At 33.1% G+C, this 17,762-nt stretch overlaps 1 protein-coding gene across 3 annotated transcripts in view; it reads right to left on the reverse strand.

Annotated features, from left to right (window-relative positions):
* The window catches only part of SRFBP1 (serum response factor binding protein 1), a 94,121-nt gene that overhangs the window by 68,765 nt on the left and 7,594 nt on the right, over positions 1-17,762 (reverse strand). For all 3 annotated transcript variants that reach the window (XM_060008962.1, XM_060008963.1, XM_060008960.1), the window contains exons 2-3: positions 14,878-14,966; positions 13,725-13,797 (exon numbers count right to left, since the gene is read on the reverse strand). In XM_060008962.1, the coding sequence (XP_059864945.1) occupies positions 13,725-13,797; positions 14,878-14,966 (162 nt within the window). The remainder of the gene's footprint in view (positions 1-13,724; positions 13,798-14,877; positions 14,967-17,762) is intronic.

Raw genomic sequence — 17,762 nt, forward strand, 5'->3', positions numbered from 1 at the left:
AATCTTAAAAGTTTATTAAAAGAGTACTATACTAGGAACACTGATATTGCATATTTTATTTAATCCCCACAGCAAAGAAGTCAGACATGAATTATTTCCAGTTTTAAAGTGAAGAAACAGACTCAATGACACACAATTAGTTAATGGTACGAAAACAATATCAACCCAACTTGTTAAAAATTTCAGGAAATAACACAAATGGCTTTATTCTTCTTTGCTGTTGTAATTATACCCTTCCTCATCTTAAAAGTTATCAACATACTGTTGATTTTAGTTCAAAAAACTCACTATTTGAAACTCAAATTCTTAAACCTGAAATTAAAAATGAACTAATAATAAAGTCTCTAGCATTAGTATTAGATGGAGTATAAGAAAAAGAAACAAAAAAATTACCAAACAACTTTGATAGAGATTTATCTTCATTTTGATTAGAAAAATTTAATGGTACTTTGCTATAACCTCTTTAAATATCTATTTATAATAGATGTGCACATTAATATTTGAAATATGTTACTGAGAGTCTTCTATTGTGCAGAATATCAGGCATTGTTTAAAAATACAAATAACCAGAAAGAGTAGAGTTTAATTTTCAAAATAACATGCAAATGACCTGACATAACACAAAGGAGCAAGCACTGCAATAGACTGTTAAAAACTGATCACCCAAGTACTATACATATGAAGATGAAGTAGCAAGGCAATTTCTCCTCAGTGCTGTCGCTCTCAATGGCGGGAAAAATAAAACGATACCCAGAATCACTGCGGGACCTTTCTCAAATCGCACAAACATCCCATTCATTATGATGTATGTCCCCAGGCATGCATCTTCGACCATTTATCCTCTGCCTCCCCCAACAAAATCACTGTTTCAGAGGATGGTGAAGGCTGTGAAAATGATTCGCTCTGGTTTTGTTAAGAGCATGTACGAGGCGGTGAATTCTGCCTTGTTATCAGATAAAGCTACAGAAACTTAACAACAGGAATGCACAAAGTATGTGGAGGGGATATAATATTGATTGAAACATGTAGACAGAAATGGTCAGGAAGAGAGAGGCCAACTGATAAAAAAAGCTTTTAATACCCACAAGGAATCAGAACTGGTCTGGTAGACAACAGGAAAAGCTAACTTAGGTTGCTGATTATGAGGATGATATAATAGGAAATTTTACCAGTGTCAGGTTTTTGCTGGCAGCCAGTTAAAAGAATTACTAAATATCAACAAATAGTACAGTAGTCTCCCCTTATCTGCAGTTTTGCTTTCTGTGGTTTCAGTTACCCATGGTAAACAGCAGATCGAAAATAAAAAATTCCAGAAATAAACAATTCATAAGTTTTAAATTGTGCACCACCGTTCTGGGTAGTGCGATGAAATCTTGTGCCATTTTGACCTGTCCTGCCTGGTACATCAATCATCCCTTTGTCCAGGTTTCTTGCCCGTTAGTCACTCAGAAGCCATCTCCTACCAAATTGACTGTTGAGATATCACAGAGCCTCGGAGTAGTGACACTGGCTATTCGATTATGCCAAAAAGAAGCGATAAAGTGCTTTCTTTAAGTGAAAAGGTGGAAGTTCTCGACTTAGTAAGAAAAAAATCCTAAGCTGAGGGTGCTAAGATTCACAGTAAGAACAAATCTTCAATCCATGAAATGGTGAAGAAGAAAAAGAAATTCAGGCTAGTTTTGCTGCTGCACCTCAAACTGCAAAAATCACGGATAAGTGCTCAGTTAAAAAAGGCATTAAATCTGTGGATGGAAGACATGAACACAAAACATGTTCCAACTGACGGCCATGTGCTGCACCAGAAAGCACTGAGCCTATAGGAAGACTGCAGCCAGGGATCCACTGAAACAAGTGACATTAGCTTTACTGCAAGTAAGGGATGACTACACAGATTCAGTAATAGGTTTGGACTGAAAGATATAAAAATTACTGGAAAAGCTGCATTTGCCAATGACGAAACCTCTGCCACATTTTTGGCAGAGTTAAAGGGGTTGATTAAACAGAGAGACCACATTCACATAACTTTTATTACAGTATATTGTTAAAATTGTTCCATTTTATTATTAATCTCTTATTGTGCCTAATTTATAAATTAAACTTTATCACAGGTATTTACATTTAGGATAAAACATAGTACTTATAGGATTGAGTACTATCTGCCATTTTATGCACCCACTGAGGGTCTTGGCATGCCTACAGACAAGGGACTACTATACAGTCTCATTTTACTTCCAACTTGACTTTCATGTTTAAAGTTAAATCTTCATATTCTAAAAACTAAACGGAATTCATCTTTTAACTATAAATTATTTTCATCAAGATATGAAAATAATTACTGACACAAAAATAATTACCATTTCAGTGTGCTAAAAACAACTTGCATAATTCAATAGTCCAAAGATTTGCATTTCACTTAAGAATAGATATTAAGTAAGCATAAATGTCGTCAAATAATTTGGTCAAATGAAGCTCCAAAGCCACCTTGTCACGATATACTCCTATCTCTCACAACAGAAATACTTTTAGAAAACAGAAAATTTTTTTTTTTTTTTTTGCGGTGCGCCACCAGGGAAGCCCGAACAAAACATTTTTATCCTCCCCTCCCCTGATCTAAACTGTTCTTGGCACATAAAATGACCCACTTCTGTCATGTTCAAAGAGGCAGGCAGAGAAAATGAGACAGAGCAATTATATCAGCCCAAAGATTCTACATAGAACACTTCTGCACTCTAAGGAATAAGTCAGAGTGGACAGATTCTTTCATCATTCTAGAGAGTCTCTTCTAACAAAATGGCTGGCTTTGGGGATAAAAGTTAACCATTTTGAAGTGGAATCCAAACATTTGTTTAAAAGGGCATTATTTCGTGGCAAATTTATAGGGAGTAAATAAAATACTTAAAACCACTTTATTTAGAATAAAATGTTAAGAATAAGAATAATTAGAAAAGGTGAGATATATATAGGTATTATTTTTTATTATTTAGTATATCAAAAAAAATGACAAAATTACAACTTGGTATGAATATATTATATTCACCTTTTTACTCCTGAATTTTTTAAATATACATACCCAATGCAAGTTTAGGTTTCCTTACCGAACCACAAAGAGTTAAGGAAACAAAAAAAAAGAAACAAAATCTCAAATTTAATGAATAATTACATAAACTCACAGCACATTTTCCCCCCAAGAGTGTAGCACCTAGGAAATGCATCAAAAGGCCTTAGGAAAATTGTATTAGGTGACTGAGGCAGATTTTCCCTTTAATTTTAGAATTATGACTAAGATATAGGGAGGTACTCTAAAGGGTATAGGTATGTGTTAAAAGAGAGCAGTCTTTAACTGAAAGAATAAGGAACAATCATTCAAAGTCTCAAGAAAGTCAAACTATTTGTTATTATAAGTTCTAATTCCTTCAAAGTATTTTCTCTAGAACCTTCAAGTTTTCAGTAATCTTTTTCAAGGGCATATATGATAATAAAATATATACTTATTTCTTAAATATATTTCTGTGTGTTAATAATTTAAAGAACCTGCATCAAGTAATTCTAGAATGTTACATTCAAATGTTTTTAAAATATAGTGCCAAACTGAGTAAGGAAAAAAAATGTTTTGAAATATAATCAGTTACCAATGCACAGTCCCAAGGGAATTGATTATTTTGGTATTTAGCTTCCAGATGTTATTTCTAAATGTTAAATGCACACACAAAATCCTTTATGGATAACAAGACACTGTATCTTTAGGGAGGCCCAACTATTCCAATTATATCAAATTAATAATAAATCCTATTTTTTTCCAAAAGGGGCAATGATGATATATTATTTCACTATTGTTTTCACTTTTCAATTAATAGTGATCATTAAAAGCACAATGCAAAAGCACACTGATCATACCTAATTATTCTTGATAAAATTATGCACTTAATTCTTTTTTTTTTTTTTAACATCTTTATTGGGGTATAATTGCTTTGCACTTAATTCTTAAGAGAGGTTAGGTTAGTAGAGTGTTAAGAACATGGGTTATTGATTCAGATAGATTTGGACTGAATCCTGGCTTTGCCATGCTCTAGTAGTGCAACTCTGAGGAAGGCAATTAACGCTTAAATCCCCAGTTTCCACTTCAGTAAAACGGGGTTAATTAGGAACCATGAAGAGCCACTATGAAGATTAGAGATCATATATGTAGGCTACAGCAAAGAACATGACATAGAGTAGGTGCTCAATAAAAACTAAAATTATTATTAAGTTATTTATGAGCAGTGTTCTTATATCTGAAAGTGAGCTTCCTAGTGCTATAAATAATATTTAAGTCTGGGAAGTAAAGTTGTTACATGACACAGTATCCTTGCTATATAATTGGGATTCAATTAAATACTATCAAGGAAATCATATCAATTTGATAAATCAGTAAAATTTAAATTTTAAAATTTAAATTTTAAAAATTAAAATTTTTTATTAAACTTTTCCAAGAAACCTTCCCTAATTACTAGTTAGAAGCAACCTTTTGCTCTTTTAAGATTTTCAAAGACCCTATCATAACTTATCCAGTTTTTAAAACTGTGCATACCAGCTCCTTTCTCTGATAGTATATGATTTTTGCAGAGCAGGATCAATGAATCACATAGCATATTAGCTTCCATAAAGATAACCTTGATAAATGTCTCCTTAATGAATGAAAAAATTAAGCCAGTAATTGCTTTCTAATCAGGGATCTCACCTCCAATCTTGTTTCCTTTTAATCAATCTTCCACTCTCCTCCAAATTTCTCTTTCTAGAAAACACATATGATTATTCAAAAACCTTTGATTACCCACATTTCCCAAAAGGCTTTCAGTTGTAATCACATCTTCCATCTAGCCACTATCTTCAGCTATTTGTTCTTCCTCTGAATCTATATTCCAGCCACAACATTAATTCATTAATGAAATACTTGCTGAATGTGTTTTATGTCAATTAGTGCACTAAGCACTGGAGACAGAAATATTCTATCCGTAAAAAAGTCATATAAAGAAATAATTACAGTTCAATGTGCTAAATGAATACTATTATAGCCAAAGAGTCCTAAGCAGCCCTTCCAAATCACACAATGTACTTGCAGACCTATATGCTCTGTTCTTGTGCTCTATTTACCTAGACTACCTTTTCTAAAACAGAATCATACTTATTCTTCAAGTTCCAACTCAGTGCCACACATTCTGTAAGATCCTCCCTAAATTCTGTAAGTAATGAAATAAATTGATCCCTTCTCTAGGTTCCTACAAATCTTTGATTGTAACACGGTATGGTATATATCATACAGAGACTCATACACTTGTTTCCCACAGAACAGTATGTTCCCTGACAGCAGAAACCTATTAATCTACATACATAATAGGTTCTAATTTAAAACGTATTTAACTAACCTGAGTATATGATATGATTTATAATAGCTGTACTGTAAATTCTTAATCATCTTTTTATTTGTACATTTTTCATTTTTGGTTGCAAATTTTATGAGTCTTAGAAGATATATGATCATTAATAAACTAGGAGGCTATCTTAGATTGTGATGAACAGAAGAATAACTGTAGTTACTGATTGACTACCACCAAAACTCATAAGTTCTATTTTAATATACTGAGTTTCAACAAAAATCAAGAATTAAAAAAGTGAGAATTTCTCTCCCTACCTCACCCATACATAAAATTAATATGCCTTGTAAAGGGTTTAGTTCTTATAGAAGGGGAGAATAAAAGAACTACACATTTTTAATGTAAATTGCTAAAAAAGCACTTTTAATTGGAGCAATCACTACCCTTGGGATTATTTTTATTTCTTAGAAGACTACATAGTTTATATAATTTAGTGGCAGGTAGAGAAAAAAATAAAATTCTTCACAGCCAAGGAAAAAAACAGAACATTTATTGAGTTTTTCTCGTCACAAAATACTAACTGAGTAGCAAAACACTAACATGAGTTATTCTAACATATAGAATGTTTATGTTCATAACATAAAACATAAAGAATACAGAGTTTCCATTACAACAGAAATCTAACAACATAAAACATATGTTCAAATTAAGGAGTGTAAATGTTTAAAAATAATCTATCTCCATTTAACCCAAAATTCAGGTGATATCGCAGTTGAATAAAAAGAAAATCCCATTTAAAAAAAGTTATTTACTATTCTTATTGCTGCTTTTCTTTGGGGCCCTTTGTCTCCCACTGTGTGTTTCCAACGAAATATGTTGTAATATTTGCCCCTTTTCTTAATGACCACATTATTCCATATTGGAATTAGGATAGTAGTATTAGTTGTCCAAATTTTTTAAAATTAAAAGTTGAAAAGGGCTTTGGATACTTTCACAGTTAGTAGGAATGTCCTGCCAAGATTGTAAGTTCAAATTTCCAAAATTACAAAACTTAAAAAATCAAATCAAAACAAACAGAAATAAGAAAAAAAAAATTTTGGAAAAAAGGCTCATGTGATACTCCTTCCTTCTTACCCCTAAATCCTGTTTACACACTCAGTAGCCTTTGAACTAGGCTTATCTGGACTGAAGCAATTCCAAAGTCAGTTTTTTATTTTAAAATTAAATGTATATAATGACTCAGTAAATGATAAGAGCACTTCATCACTTTTACCAACAAGGACCTGTACCTTTTCCTTTGTTTTCAAATAGAAACAATAAGGTTAAAAAGCAGAGAATGGATACCACTTTTATTTGCTACCACTGCTCTTATTTAAAAGACAAAAATATTTTAAGGTCACCATAGACTTGATATAACATCTTTATATCAACACAGCTTACAATGAAAATTGTGACCCCTACACATTAAAAATGCAACACTGCTAAGGATTTTAGGATTATGAGCTATTCAAAATACTGGCTTAAAGCTGCAGAAACCACATGCCAGGAAAGCAAACTAGAATTCCAATGTGATGATCTGTTTCTAAACACTGTTGCGTGAGTGTGAAGAGAGCAGTATATACTGACCCCTTGCCCTTTTCAAACACCACTATGATTTCCTGTTTATCATTTCAAATGTCACAAGTTGAGTACAGAAGGATATTAAATCAGGGCATCTTGCTTTGCCTTCAGAGGCAATAAAAGTTCTCCCTTAAAGAAAACTGAATTAGAAGTTAACTGCTCTTAGAGCACCGGCTAAGCTGGCTATAAAATGGAGAGCCTATTCATTCTTCTGTTTCTGATAATTAACATTAAAACCAACAAACAAAACATACTACCCTAAGTTGAAAATTTTTATTGAGGGTCTTTAAAGTTACCCTAAAGGTTTAAAGAAATTCTTTATTACTTGATTTCTATAATGCATTAGAGAAAAATACTCTAAATTAAAAGTACAGATATATAAAAGAGAATTATAGGTTATATAGTGCTGATCTTGAAGCTATAAAAGACCATAATGTGGGTATGCTCAATGAGTATGGGGAAGTAAACAAGAAAGAGAAACATTATGCCTCTTCCATACTTGGAACAGTGTTTGCAGCTTTTAGGTTTCAGACGAAAGGAAGAAAATATGAATGTGGAAACAATTTCAGACTTTTGAGATTTAAATATACTTTAACAGAAAGAAATAGGACAGGGAAGGGGAAGGAGGAGAGAAGGCATGCTTAGGATCACATGAGCAAGAACAAAACCCTTTCTAATTCTATCAGCACAGTTCTGCAAAGTATTCTAGACCACAGAAGAACAACAACTTGAAAAATTCATCAATAATTAGGATCTAATAAATGAGCTTACACTTTAAAAATAATATTGCTAATTTTGAAAACAAGAACAACAATATCAACATAAACACCTAATTCATCACTCTGTTCTCTTGAAATAGTCTCTTCACTTGGTTTCCTAGATACCATACTCTCTTGGTTCTCTTTGTCTGCCTACACTTTCTCAGTCTCTTTTACTTATTCCATCTCTCTAAGACCTAAATTTACAGTGTCAGTGTCGTGGGTGCTCAGTCCTCTTTTTCAGCTATTTACAATTACTTTTAACTTTCGCTACTTCCATTTCTGGGTATAACAGACTAAGGTACTAACAGATAATATGATTAACCCTTCCTCCAAAAAACAAAATAAAGCAAAACATGAAACCTGGACACAGTACAAAAAAACCTACCTGAAGGTAAAGCAGAATAAATGAAAGAAGACAGGCTCTGATGTAGAGTCTAAACAAACTAGGGTAAAGATGGGAAGCTATATAAATAAGACATCATCTCTTCAGAGTGCAACCTAAGACTAACTGCAGTCTGCATGGTTCAGGAGCAGTGGCTGAGGAACACATGGAACAGTGAAGCCTGGGTACATTATCCACTTAGAGAGCAGGGGAAACCCAGCAGGGAAAGAACCACACAAGGAATCCCTAAACTTAAATAACTCATCCAAGGAACAGATCCAAAGCATCTCACTAAAAGGCAAAAGATCTGAACTGAGGCTAGAGGTGGTGTCCAAGAAACACTGTTTGAAATTAAAGCCTATTCCAAAAGTTAACTGATAAAGCCACCACTCACTGGAGAAAAATAACCAAACACAGAATCTCTGCTTAATCTTCATAATGTCCAGAGCACAATTCAAAATTACCCAGCATATGGGAATTCCCTGGCAGTCCAGTGGTTAGGATTCAGTGTTTCCAGTGCAGGGGGCACAGGTTTGATCTCTGGTTGAGGAATAATTAAGATCCCGCATGCTGCGCGGCATGGCCCCAAACAAAAAAACAAACAAAATTACCCAGCAGATGAAGAACCAAGAAAAAGAAATATCTTTTCTTCTCCACAAGCACAAATGGCTATTATCACTATCCTCCATGATATTAAAAAAAAAAAATTCCTCTCAATGGATTAAAATCTTATCAGAGAAATAAAAAATCCCAGCAGAGAAACAGAAACAATAAAAAACTGTTAACTGATTGAGGCAAAGAACATCAGTCACTGGGTGAAAAGACCACAGGATATTCACATAGTCTCAAAGTTATCATCTCACAGATTACTTAACAAATGCAAACAGAAAAAGGTAACTTTAAAAGGGAGGAATCTGGCAGACAACATCTAAACCAAGTAACTGGAACTCACCATTACCAGTAAAGGGACAAACATGTATGTGATACAATGTATTATTACTGTACTGTAACATTACAATTTTTCTATAGGTTTGAAATATATTCCAAAAAGTTAGAGGGAAATACAAACAAAAGGAAAAAATGCCAAAAGGCATACTATTATAAATCAGAGAGGGGAAGAATTAAAACAGCTGTCTTGGGATCTATTCATGTCCCTTACCAGGAAGAAACTGAGGGAGAAGTAGGTGATGGAGTTTAATCTACTTGTTAATATGCTGATAACTGGTTCTCCTGGTAATTATGCTAATGATTTTTGTTAGGAGGAAAGTCCTTAGCTAATGAATGATCTCAGTGGGATGTCCTGTTGTTAAGGATGCTTACAGTAAACTAACCCGGAATCTATGAATTTATGAGGGATAGCACATTGGAGAATATCATGTAAGCTACACAACCTTGGGGTACAGAATGCATAAGTTTCAAAATCTAAATGCTCGCTGCTATTAGGTAATACCTAAACTTCCTCATTTAAAGATCTCATCTACTCTGTGCCAGAAAATACATGTCTGATGCAGAAAGGAAGGACCTATGGAATCATGGAGAGTCCTAAATCTCTCCTATGTTCACCTATGCCTTCTGATTGCATCTATCTTTGAAACTATTAGTAAAGCTGGATTCTAGGTAAGATCTCTAATATATGAGTCTGAGTTGATGATATGATTCTTTGGATTGGCTTACAAATAAAAGATGAAACTATCAAAAATAATTACAATCTTAGAATAACAATAGTATTAATACTATTACTTTAGTAGAATAAGTGAATTAAATGTTAATTTGACACAAATAATTAACACAGTATACTTTCAGGACAAATAAGGCATCTTTTACTCTGTGGCAAATTTCTTTTTAAGCATTCATAATGGAAAAAACTTAACAAAATCATAGTATGTGAAATTACAGAGAAAAATCTCAATAAATTTTTGAAAAGCATATATAACCTGAAATACCATAAAATTCTAATTAATATATGACTATATATGACAAACATGCAACCAAGGGGTGTGTGCAGTCTAGAACACGTCTAAATATGTCCTTTAAGTTAAGACTTTGCCTACTTTAGAGTTGTGAAGTTCAAATGATATGATATAGAGTCGACCCTTGAACAAAATGGGTTTGAACTGCATGAGTCCACATACACGAGGATTTTTTTCAAGAGTAAATACAATAGTACTACACAATCCAAGGTTGGTTGAATCTGCAGATGCAGAACCACAGATACTGAGGTCCCACACTAATTTATACCCAACTATTACCCAGATTTTCAACTGTACAGAGGGTCAGAGCCCCAAACCCCATGTGTTCAAGGGTCAACTGTAGTTATATTATTTTGATAATGTATTACTTTACTTTACTTTATATAATGCTTCTAAAGATCATAATCTACACCATTTTCCTATCTGTGATCCACTAATGACAACCATTTAGAAACAGGCCATGATGGAGCATGAGATAACGCAATCCTAACAGCTGATAAAGCTCAAAGGATGCTTTTAATAATAGAGAGTAGAAGATGTAAAAATAGAAAAAAAAATGCAACAAAAGGTGAAAGAGGTTTAAAATAGAGAAGTAAAAGGTAGCAGGCAGAGCAAGATCTCACATGATATACAACTTATCACTGCATAGGAATATTCAGCATAAGGAAAATTAATGGCCTCAGAGAGGACAAAGTAAAAAAAAACAAAAAAGAGGTAACTGGGTATATTTAGCTGTAAGGAATTAAAGAATCTGAAAACTTGTTACACATCTTTGGGCCTTTTTTTCCTAGTGGGCAAGTTTCACGCTTATTATATTACTTAATCCAATCTTTAAGAAAGTAGAGACTAGATATATTTCAGAAGTTCTCATCTTAATGAAGCAGCACCGTGAAATAGCTAACAGTATCAGCTTTATAATTAGTTACAGTTAGTTCACCACCTAACAACCATTTGACTTTGAACAAGCTGCTGAACTTCTCTAAGCCTCAGTTTCCTATTCTGTAAGATAGGGATAATAATATCTATTTCATGAGATAGTGAATATAAAACATACAATATAGTGCCTGGCACGTAGTAAATAATAAAAGCTAGTTATATTACCTTTATTGTTGAGAAAAAGATTTCTTGGACATTTTGATTAATTTCACTGTATGCTTTAATTTTACCATCTCTTTCTCTAGCTAAATAACTTAGGGATCTGTAAAAGTCAATAAGCTACTTTAATATCCAAAGAAAAAGGAACTGTTTCAAAAGGCAGGGTATATACTAGTATCAAAGTTAAAAGTGTGAATACTATTAGAAAAGGTAGCAAAGATTTCTTTCGTATTTATACATTACAGTCTATAAAACTGGAATCTTTCATTTTATAGTATCATAAAGATCGGGCCATTTTTTTTCCCTTGGCCAGAAAAAACAAACTCCCATTTCTAAAAATATATCAGGTTTTCTTCTTAAGGAAGTCTTCTTGCAACAAAATACCCTATTATCATATAAAGCAAGTATAGGACAGTATGTCATGAACAAGACTAAAAATGTAATGGTATATAAGCCAAGGAAAAAATTCATTTGGAAAAATGAGTAAGAAGAGGTTTTTCTCCAAATTTAATTGAGACTGTGAGCTTTCTGTTTTGTGACTATTTCTTTGATACTCCCATGTACACAATAAACACTCCCTTAAGAAATTACAAATGACCTTTCAATTTAAAAAAGTGCTTTATGTACTTGCTTCTTTTAGAAAAGTAGACCAATTTTGTAAAAGAACCACGGATGAAGAATGAAATTTGACATGTAAGGAAAGCAAACATATAGACTTACTCTTTTTCTGGTTTTTATACTTAGATTTAATCCAGTTTTTAAATACCATTACAAAAGGAGTTGAAGGCAGAGTATCCAAATAAACCACGCTAACCACTGACAATAACTCAAGGAATATATATACTATTAATTTTATGAATTCAAGGACTATACCAGGCTAGGAATTTTAGCTTTATATGAGGCAACAGTTCCATAGTGGTCTTTTATAAACACAAGGAAAAACAGAAACAAAACAAACAAAAACAATGATCATGACATAGTAATCTTGTAAACCTATGAACTTTAATTATCACTGAGTCTGATTTTCTACTGCTGATTAGGTTTAAGAATTACAGAAAATAAGTTTCACATATAGATAAAATAGGACAACTTTTCTTTCTAATTAACTAAATTAAATTCATTATTGAGAGTTATGGAAGTATTTTAAAGATTAATGAATACCTTTTCTCCCCAAACTCCTGATATACTGTACATAGGCTTATTATATTATAAGCCATCCTTTCCATGGTAAAATAAAATCAGCAATTATATGGTAGCTCAAAGCCTCTGAATAATTTAGGACTACAAAAATGACTATTCAGAAGAAATTACAGGGAAAAATTTAGGTAAGGAATGTAATTTAGTAAGGAGCTTGGTTAAGAGAAAGTGAAAAACAACGGCATAAACCATAACTTCCTACCTTAGTGTTATCCTCAAAAACAAAAATCTCTAAATATTTTATTTCTCACAGGAATTTTATGGAAAAAAAAGAAAAAGTCTAAATGATGTGTAATACAAAGTGATACAAATAATAATTAAGAGTCAAATACAGAGTATTTTGAATGAATGACTGGACAACAAGCGTATTAAAACTTATGAGATATCAAATGGATTCCATGAATTTTACAGTCCTGTGAAAATAAACTTTAAAATCCCCCACAAAAACCATACCTCACACCAAAGAATCATGTCCTACATCGGTTTCTATTCAGATTAACTATGATAACTCTGTCTTATAGGACACTTTATCATCCTTCAAAAGGAAAAAATTGTGAGAAGCTTTGATAATCTAACTCAATTAAAATATTGTTAGAGATTTCTCTTGCTCTTTTATCTATCTCAAAACTTAGAAGTTCTACCAAAATGTAATAGTCAAACATACATGCAAAATGACCCTGCAATTAAGGTAATTGCTGGTACCAAATGTTGTTTTTCAGTACTGCAATAAAACAGTCTCCCAGACATTTAATAGTATGTCATTTGGTAAATGAAAGTTTCCACAAAGTAAGAACAGAGAGAAGACCTAAAAATTATGCTAGTGAAGAGTTTGGCTGAAATAAAACAAAAATATGGATCATTTTGGTCCAATACTAATTTTATTTCAAGTTACTACAGAGCTGAATAAAATGCTGACACCACCACACAAAAATTTATTGAGTTGGCAATAGGCAAAGCATGATGTCAGCCACCAATATCACCATCCACATTACCAAACAGCATGAACTTAACTTAGATTTGATCTTAACTTAGACTTCATGCCTAAAGTTACAGTAAAAATAAAAATCTTAGGTATGAAGCATTATTAAACATAGATGAGTTTAGTTTGGCATAGTTTTGACTCAAATTAGTCTAGTACTTTAAGAACTTCAGTAAAAAACATAGAATAATGCAAACAAACATATTACAATTTTCTAAACATGCTACATTCTTCACCAAACAGACCCACACAAATAAGTCTCCGTCAACTCACAATTATATTCAAATAAGTAACACCAAACACACACAGAATGCAGGCTGACAGGAGACATGGAAACACACATATATACACATCCACACAATTTCTTACCTTCATGGCATGAATTTCTTCGAGCAATCGTTGTGCTCGTCTTTGGTTTTTCAACAGTGCATCTTCGGTACCCCTGCAAAAGACACATTATAATATGTGGCCAGAAAAACCATTTATTTTAGACTAGTATCATAATGAAAAGTCTCTCCATTTCTTTTAGAAGAGCTTAATAACTCTCTAAGTAACAAACATTCTGTTATCCTGCACTGCCCTCTCCCGCATCCGACACATACCCCAATTCCATCAACAAACCCAAGCTTTTGGCAAAAATAAGCACTGTCCAGGTATTATATTATGACTATTACCACTGATAGACAGTTTGCCTTCTAATTCCTTAATGGGAAAGCCAAATAATACTTTCTAATCAATTGATTAATAGCACATTGTATTTCATGTAAGTTTTATAAGCTACAGTTAAGTTTCATAAGCTACAAGGTTGGATATAATTTTATTAAATGAAAACTGTTCTCTGGAATTAAATAAATACATAAAGATGTTAAATACACGATTATATCAGAGAGAACGGCTATCTTATGAAACATTTACAAAAGAAAAAACACGAAATTAATCAGAAACAAAACACATTTGAAGACTTTGTAAGTACTCATGCTTAAAGCATAAGAACTATAAATAACATACTTTTTCTCTAATACTAGTGATACCAAAAATACAAAACATTATTTTTTCAAAAAAATTAAATGGAACACAATGTTTTGATAAATACTTCCAAAAGGTCCTAAAGATTTCAAATTAATTATCAATTCAAGGAATAAGGTGATATGAAATCTTTATAACTGATTAAAGGTATCACTTGATTTGTTAAACTATATCAACATCTTAAAAAAATAACTACTAATAACATAAAATACATGAATAACCCCAAAGGATTTTCACTTTGAAAAAGCCACAAGAAGAGTTTTGAGAAAACAGAATTTATCATATATTTTAATTGAATATGGTCCAAACTATGTAAGGACATGCTGACAGAGCACATTTTCTCTCACTCAGATCCCATCTACATATAAAACAAAGTGCTGTATGAGTAAGACATTTAATTACTCCTCTAGGTCCTACCCTCAAAGTTTGTAAATACTGAATAAAGACAACTTTTGACATTTTATTAGTCATAGGACCATGACTTTAAATGACTAACTTTTTTGACTTCAGTCTGCCAACACTCCTGACAAGTTTTCGGATAACCAAAACTCGGATTCTCTTCACTTCTTTTCTCATCTTCACAACCTTCAAGGAATAAAGCCAAAATTAGAGAGATTCTTAATTCAAGAAGAAACATACCTTATTTTGAGTATCAATATTATAGAATAAATCTACCACTTTAATCAAAGCTTTATTTAACTATACTCATAGTTTGATGAAATCAAACTTCTTCCATAAACAGTGAAAGAATAAGAAATCAACATTCTAAATATGCGTCTGAGGATTTAGGAGAAACAACTTATTAAAAAAAAAAATCACAGCATTCCCAGTGGCTAGTATTTTAAATTACACTTATATCTTGTTGGGCTTGGAACATAATAAATTGTGAGCTCCCTGACATCAGAGACCACCACATTTATCTTTGAATCCTTGTGGTTTAAAACAAAGCTTCACCCGTAATTGTAGGAATTTAATTTACTGAATAGGCATTTGTATTAACAAAAGCAAATGCATGAAAGTGACTTTATTTTACTTGTTTTTAGCACACCCCTTTTATTTATATTCAGTAACAAATTATTTCAAGCATAACTCAAAAAACACAAGGGCACACACGCAGGTGCGCGCGCGCACACACACACACACACACACTTTAAATCGCCCCATTACAGAACAATGCTGAGGTCTAAGAACAAAAAAACAGAATTACTGGCCAAGAGATACAAATATTCCAATGATAAAGAACCACATGTTATAATAGTACTTAGTGCAATGGGATGCTATTGAGTTTACCTTTTATCTATCACTGTTACGAGGCATACATCTTATAATTCCTCCTGTAATATCCTTCACCCCTCCTCCACTTCAGGAACTACATGAAATTCAGTTCAGAGATAATCGCTCCGGTGAAACCTTCAATGACTTCTTCAGTTAGATAACCATTCCATCCTTGGAGTTCCCACTATACCTGTAGGTAGCACCTACCACTGTACTGTCACTAACTGCTCATGAGGCTGTCTTTTTCTACTGTCTAAAATCTCCTGAAGGGTAGGGGCCTTGCAATATTTACATGTTTTCTGTGCCTGGCAAGAGTGCTTAGCACACATAATCCTCAAATTCCTCTTGCCAAAATAACAGTATCACCATCATTCTGTTTTTACAAGGCTCTTGTATTTAGCTGTTACCTCTTACCCTTCATTAATATCTTTCACCCCCTTATCATTGACAATATTGGCAACCAACTTACAATTTCTCTCCACCCTAAGTTTTGCCATTATTCTGGGTGATGTAGGTGTCTACTTGAATAACCCACCCCAATATTATATCCTCACTTCTTGACTTCCTCCTTTCTAATGACCTAATCTATTCTATCATAGCCACCCACTTCCATGGTCACACGTAGTTCTAGTCATTGCTCATAACTATTCCATTTCTAAAACCATCAATTCAAATACTCTGCACTGAGATCACAACTTCTTTCAGCTTGCTTGTTCAACCCCACCCACCATAATGGTCTTCGAGTTTACTGGAACCACTAGTTCACTGACCCCTATACATTCTCTCAAATGATTAGTCCTTTTCTTTTTAATTTTCCTTCTCTTATCCAGTTTAGGTACATAATCAACACTTGCCAATACCTTAAACTCATCCCTCTGGTTAGCAATCCCTCTAGTGAACCCTGGATAAAAACAACATTCTGAGTTCTTTTATCACAGTACCCCAAGAGCCAGGAAATATCTGAGGCATTCTATCTACTAGATATTCATCATAACTAACCTCAAATGGGTCCTTACACTTCCTAGCAATCCTATTATACATATATATTTTGGTCAATTCACTTTATAATGACTATTTTAAATCTGTGTCTGCTTTCCTAAAACATCTAACCTTTCTCTTCTCTCTTTTTCAATTTCATGGAGAAAATAAACATCAGATGGGAAACATCGTCTTTCTACTACTATGAATGTAAATTTACTTGCATCACCCATCCTCCTCTATTAATAAAGTTACAATATAAGAAATATCCCTGAACTTTTCTGAGGTTAATCTTTTAACTGTATTTTGGATCCCATCCTCTTCTGCCTTCCTATAACCCTTACTACAAACTATCCATTTACTCTAGCATTGTCAATCTCTTAAATGGATGTTTTCCACTAATCTTTAATCATGTTTGAGTCATTTTCATTAAAGAAAAGACAAACAAAACATCTCAGTACAAAGTTCACTAGAAGCACCCTCTCTCAACTGCCCCAGAGTCAAGCTTTTGGAGATGTTCAAACTCACCATCTCCTTATCTGCATGCCACATAAAAATTCCCATCAGTCTACTAAAAGTTGTCAAAATGATTTCTAGAAGTCACCAATGATGTCTACAAGTCCCTGAATCCAACAAGAATTTTTCAGACTTCATTTTGCTTGAAGTCTCAGCAGCATTTGATACTGTTGAACACTTTCTCCTTCTTGAAATACTCTCCTTTTGGTTTCCGTAACAGAATACTATCCTGGTTTTCCTGCTTTTTCTCTAGCTACTTCACTTTGGTCTTCTATGAAGGCACATCCACCTCTAATCAGTCTTGAACTGATTAGGCCAGCTCTTCTTTTCAAGATATACTTTTTAGCCCTAAGTGATCTTATGTGTGTATACAGTTTTAATTTGCCACCTAAACAAAGATGACTTGAAAATTCCTACCTTTACATGAGATCTCCACTTTACCTCCAGACCTAAATGTGTAACTACCTACTTGACATTTCAAGTATGCTTAAAAAATCACCTCCAACTCACACCTGAACCCACGTTCTTCACTCCAAACTGGATCCCTTTTTTGGTGTTTCATATTTAAGGGAATAGAACAATCCTTTCAGTTATAAACCTAGGCTCATTATA

This window comes from Delphinus delphis, chromosome 3 (assembly GCF_949987515.2).
Source record: "Delphinus delphis chromosome 3, mDelDel1.2, whole genome shotgun sequence".
In the NCBI taxonomy this organism is placed as follows: Eukaryota; Metazoa; Chordata; class Mammalia; order Artiodactyla; family Delphinidae; genus Delphinus; species Delphinus delphis.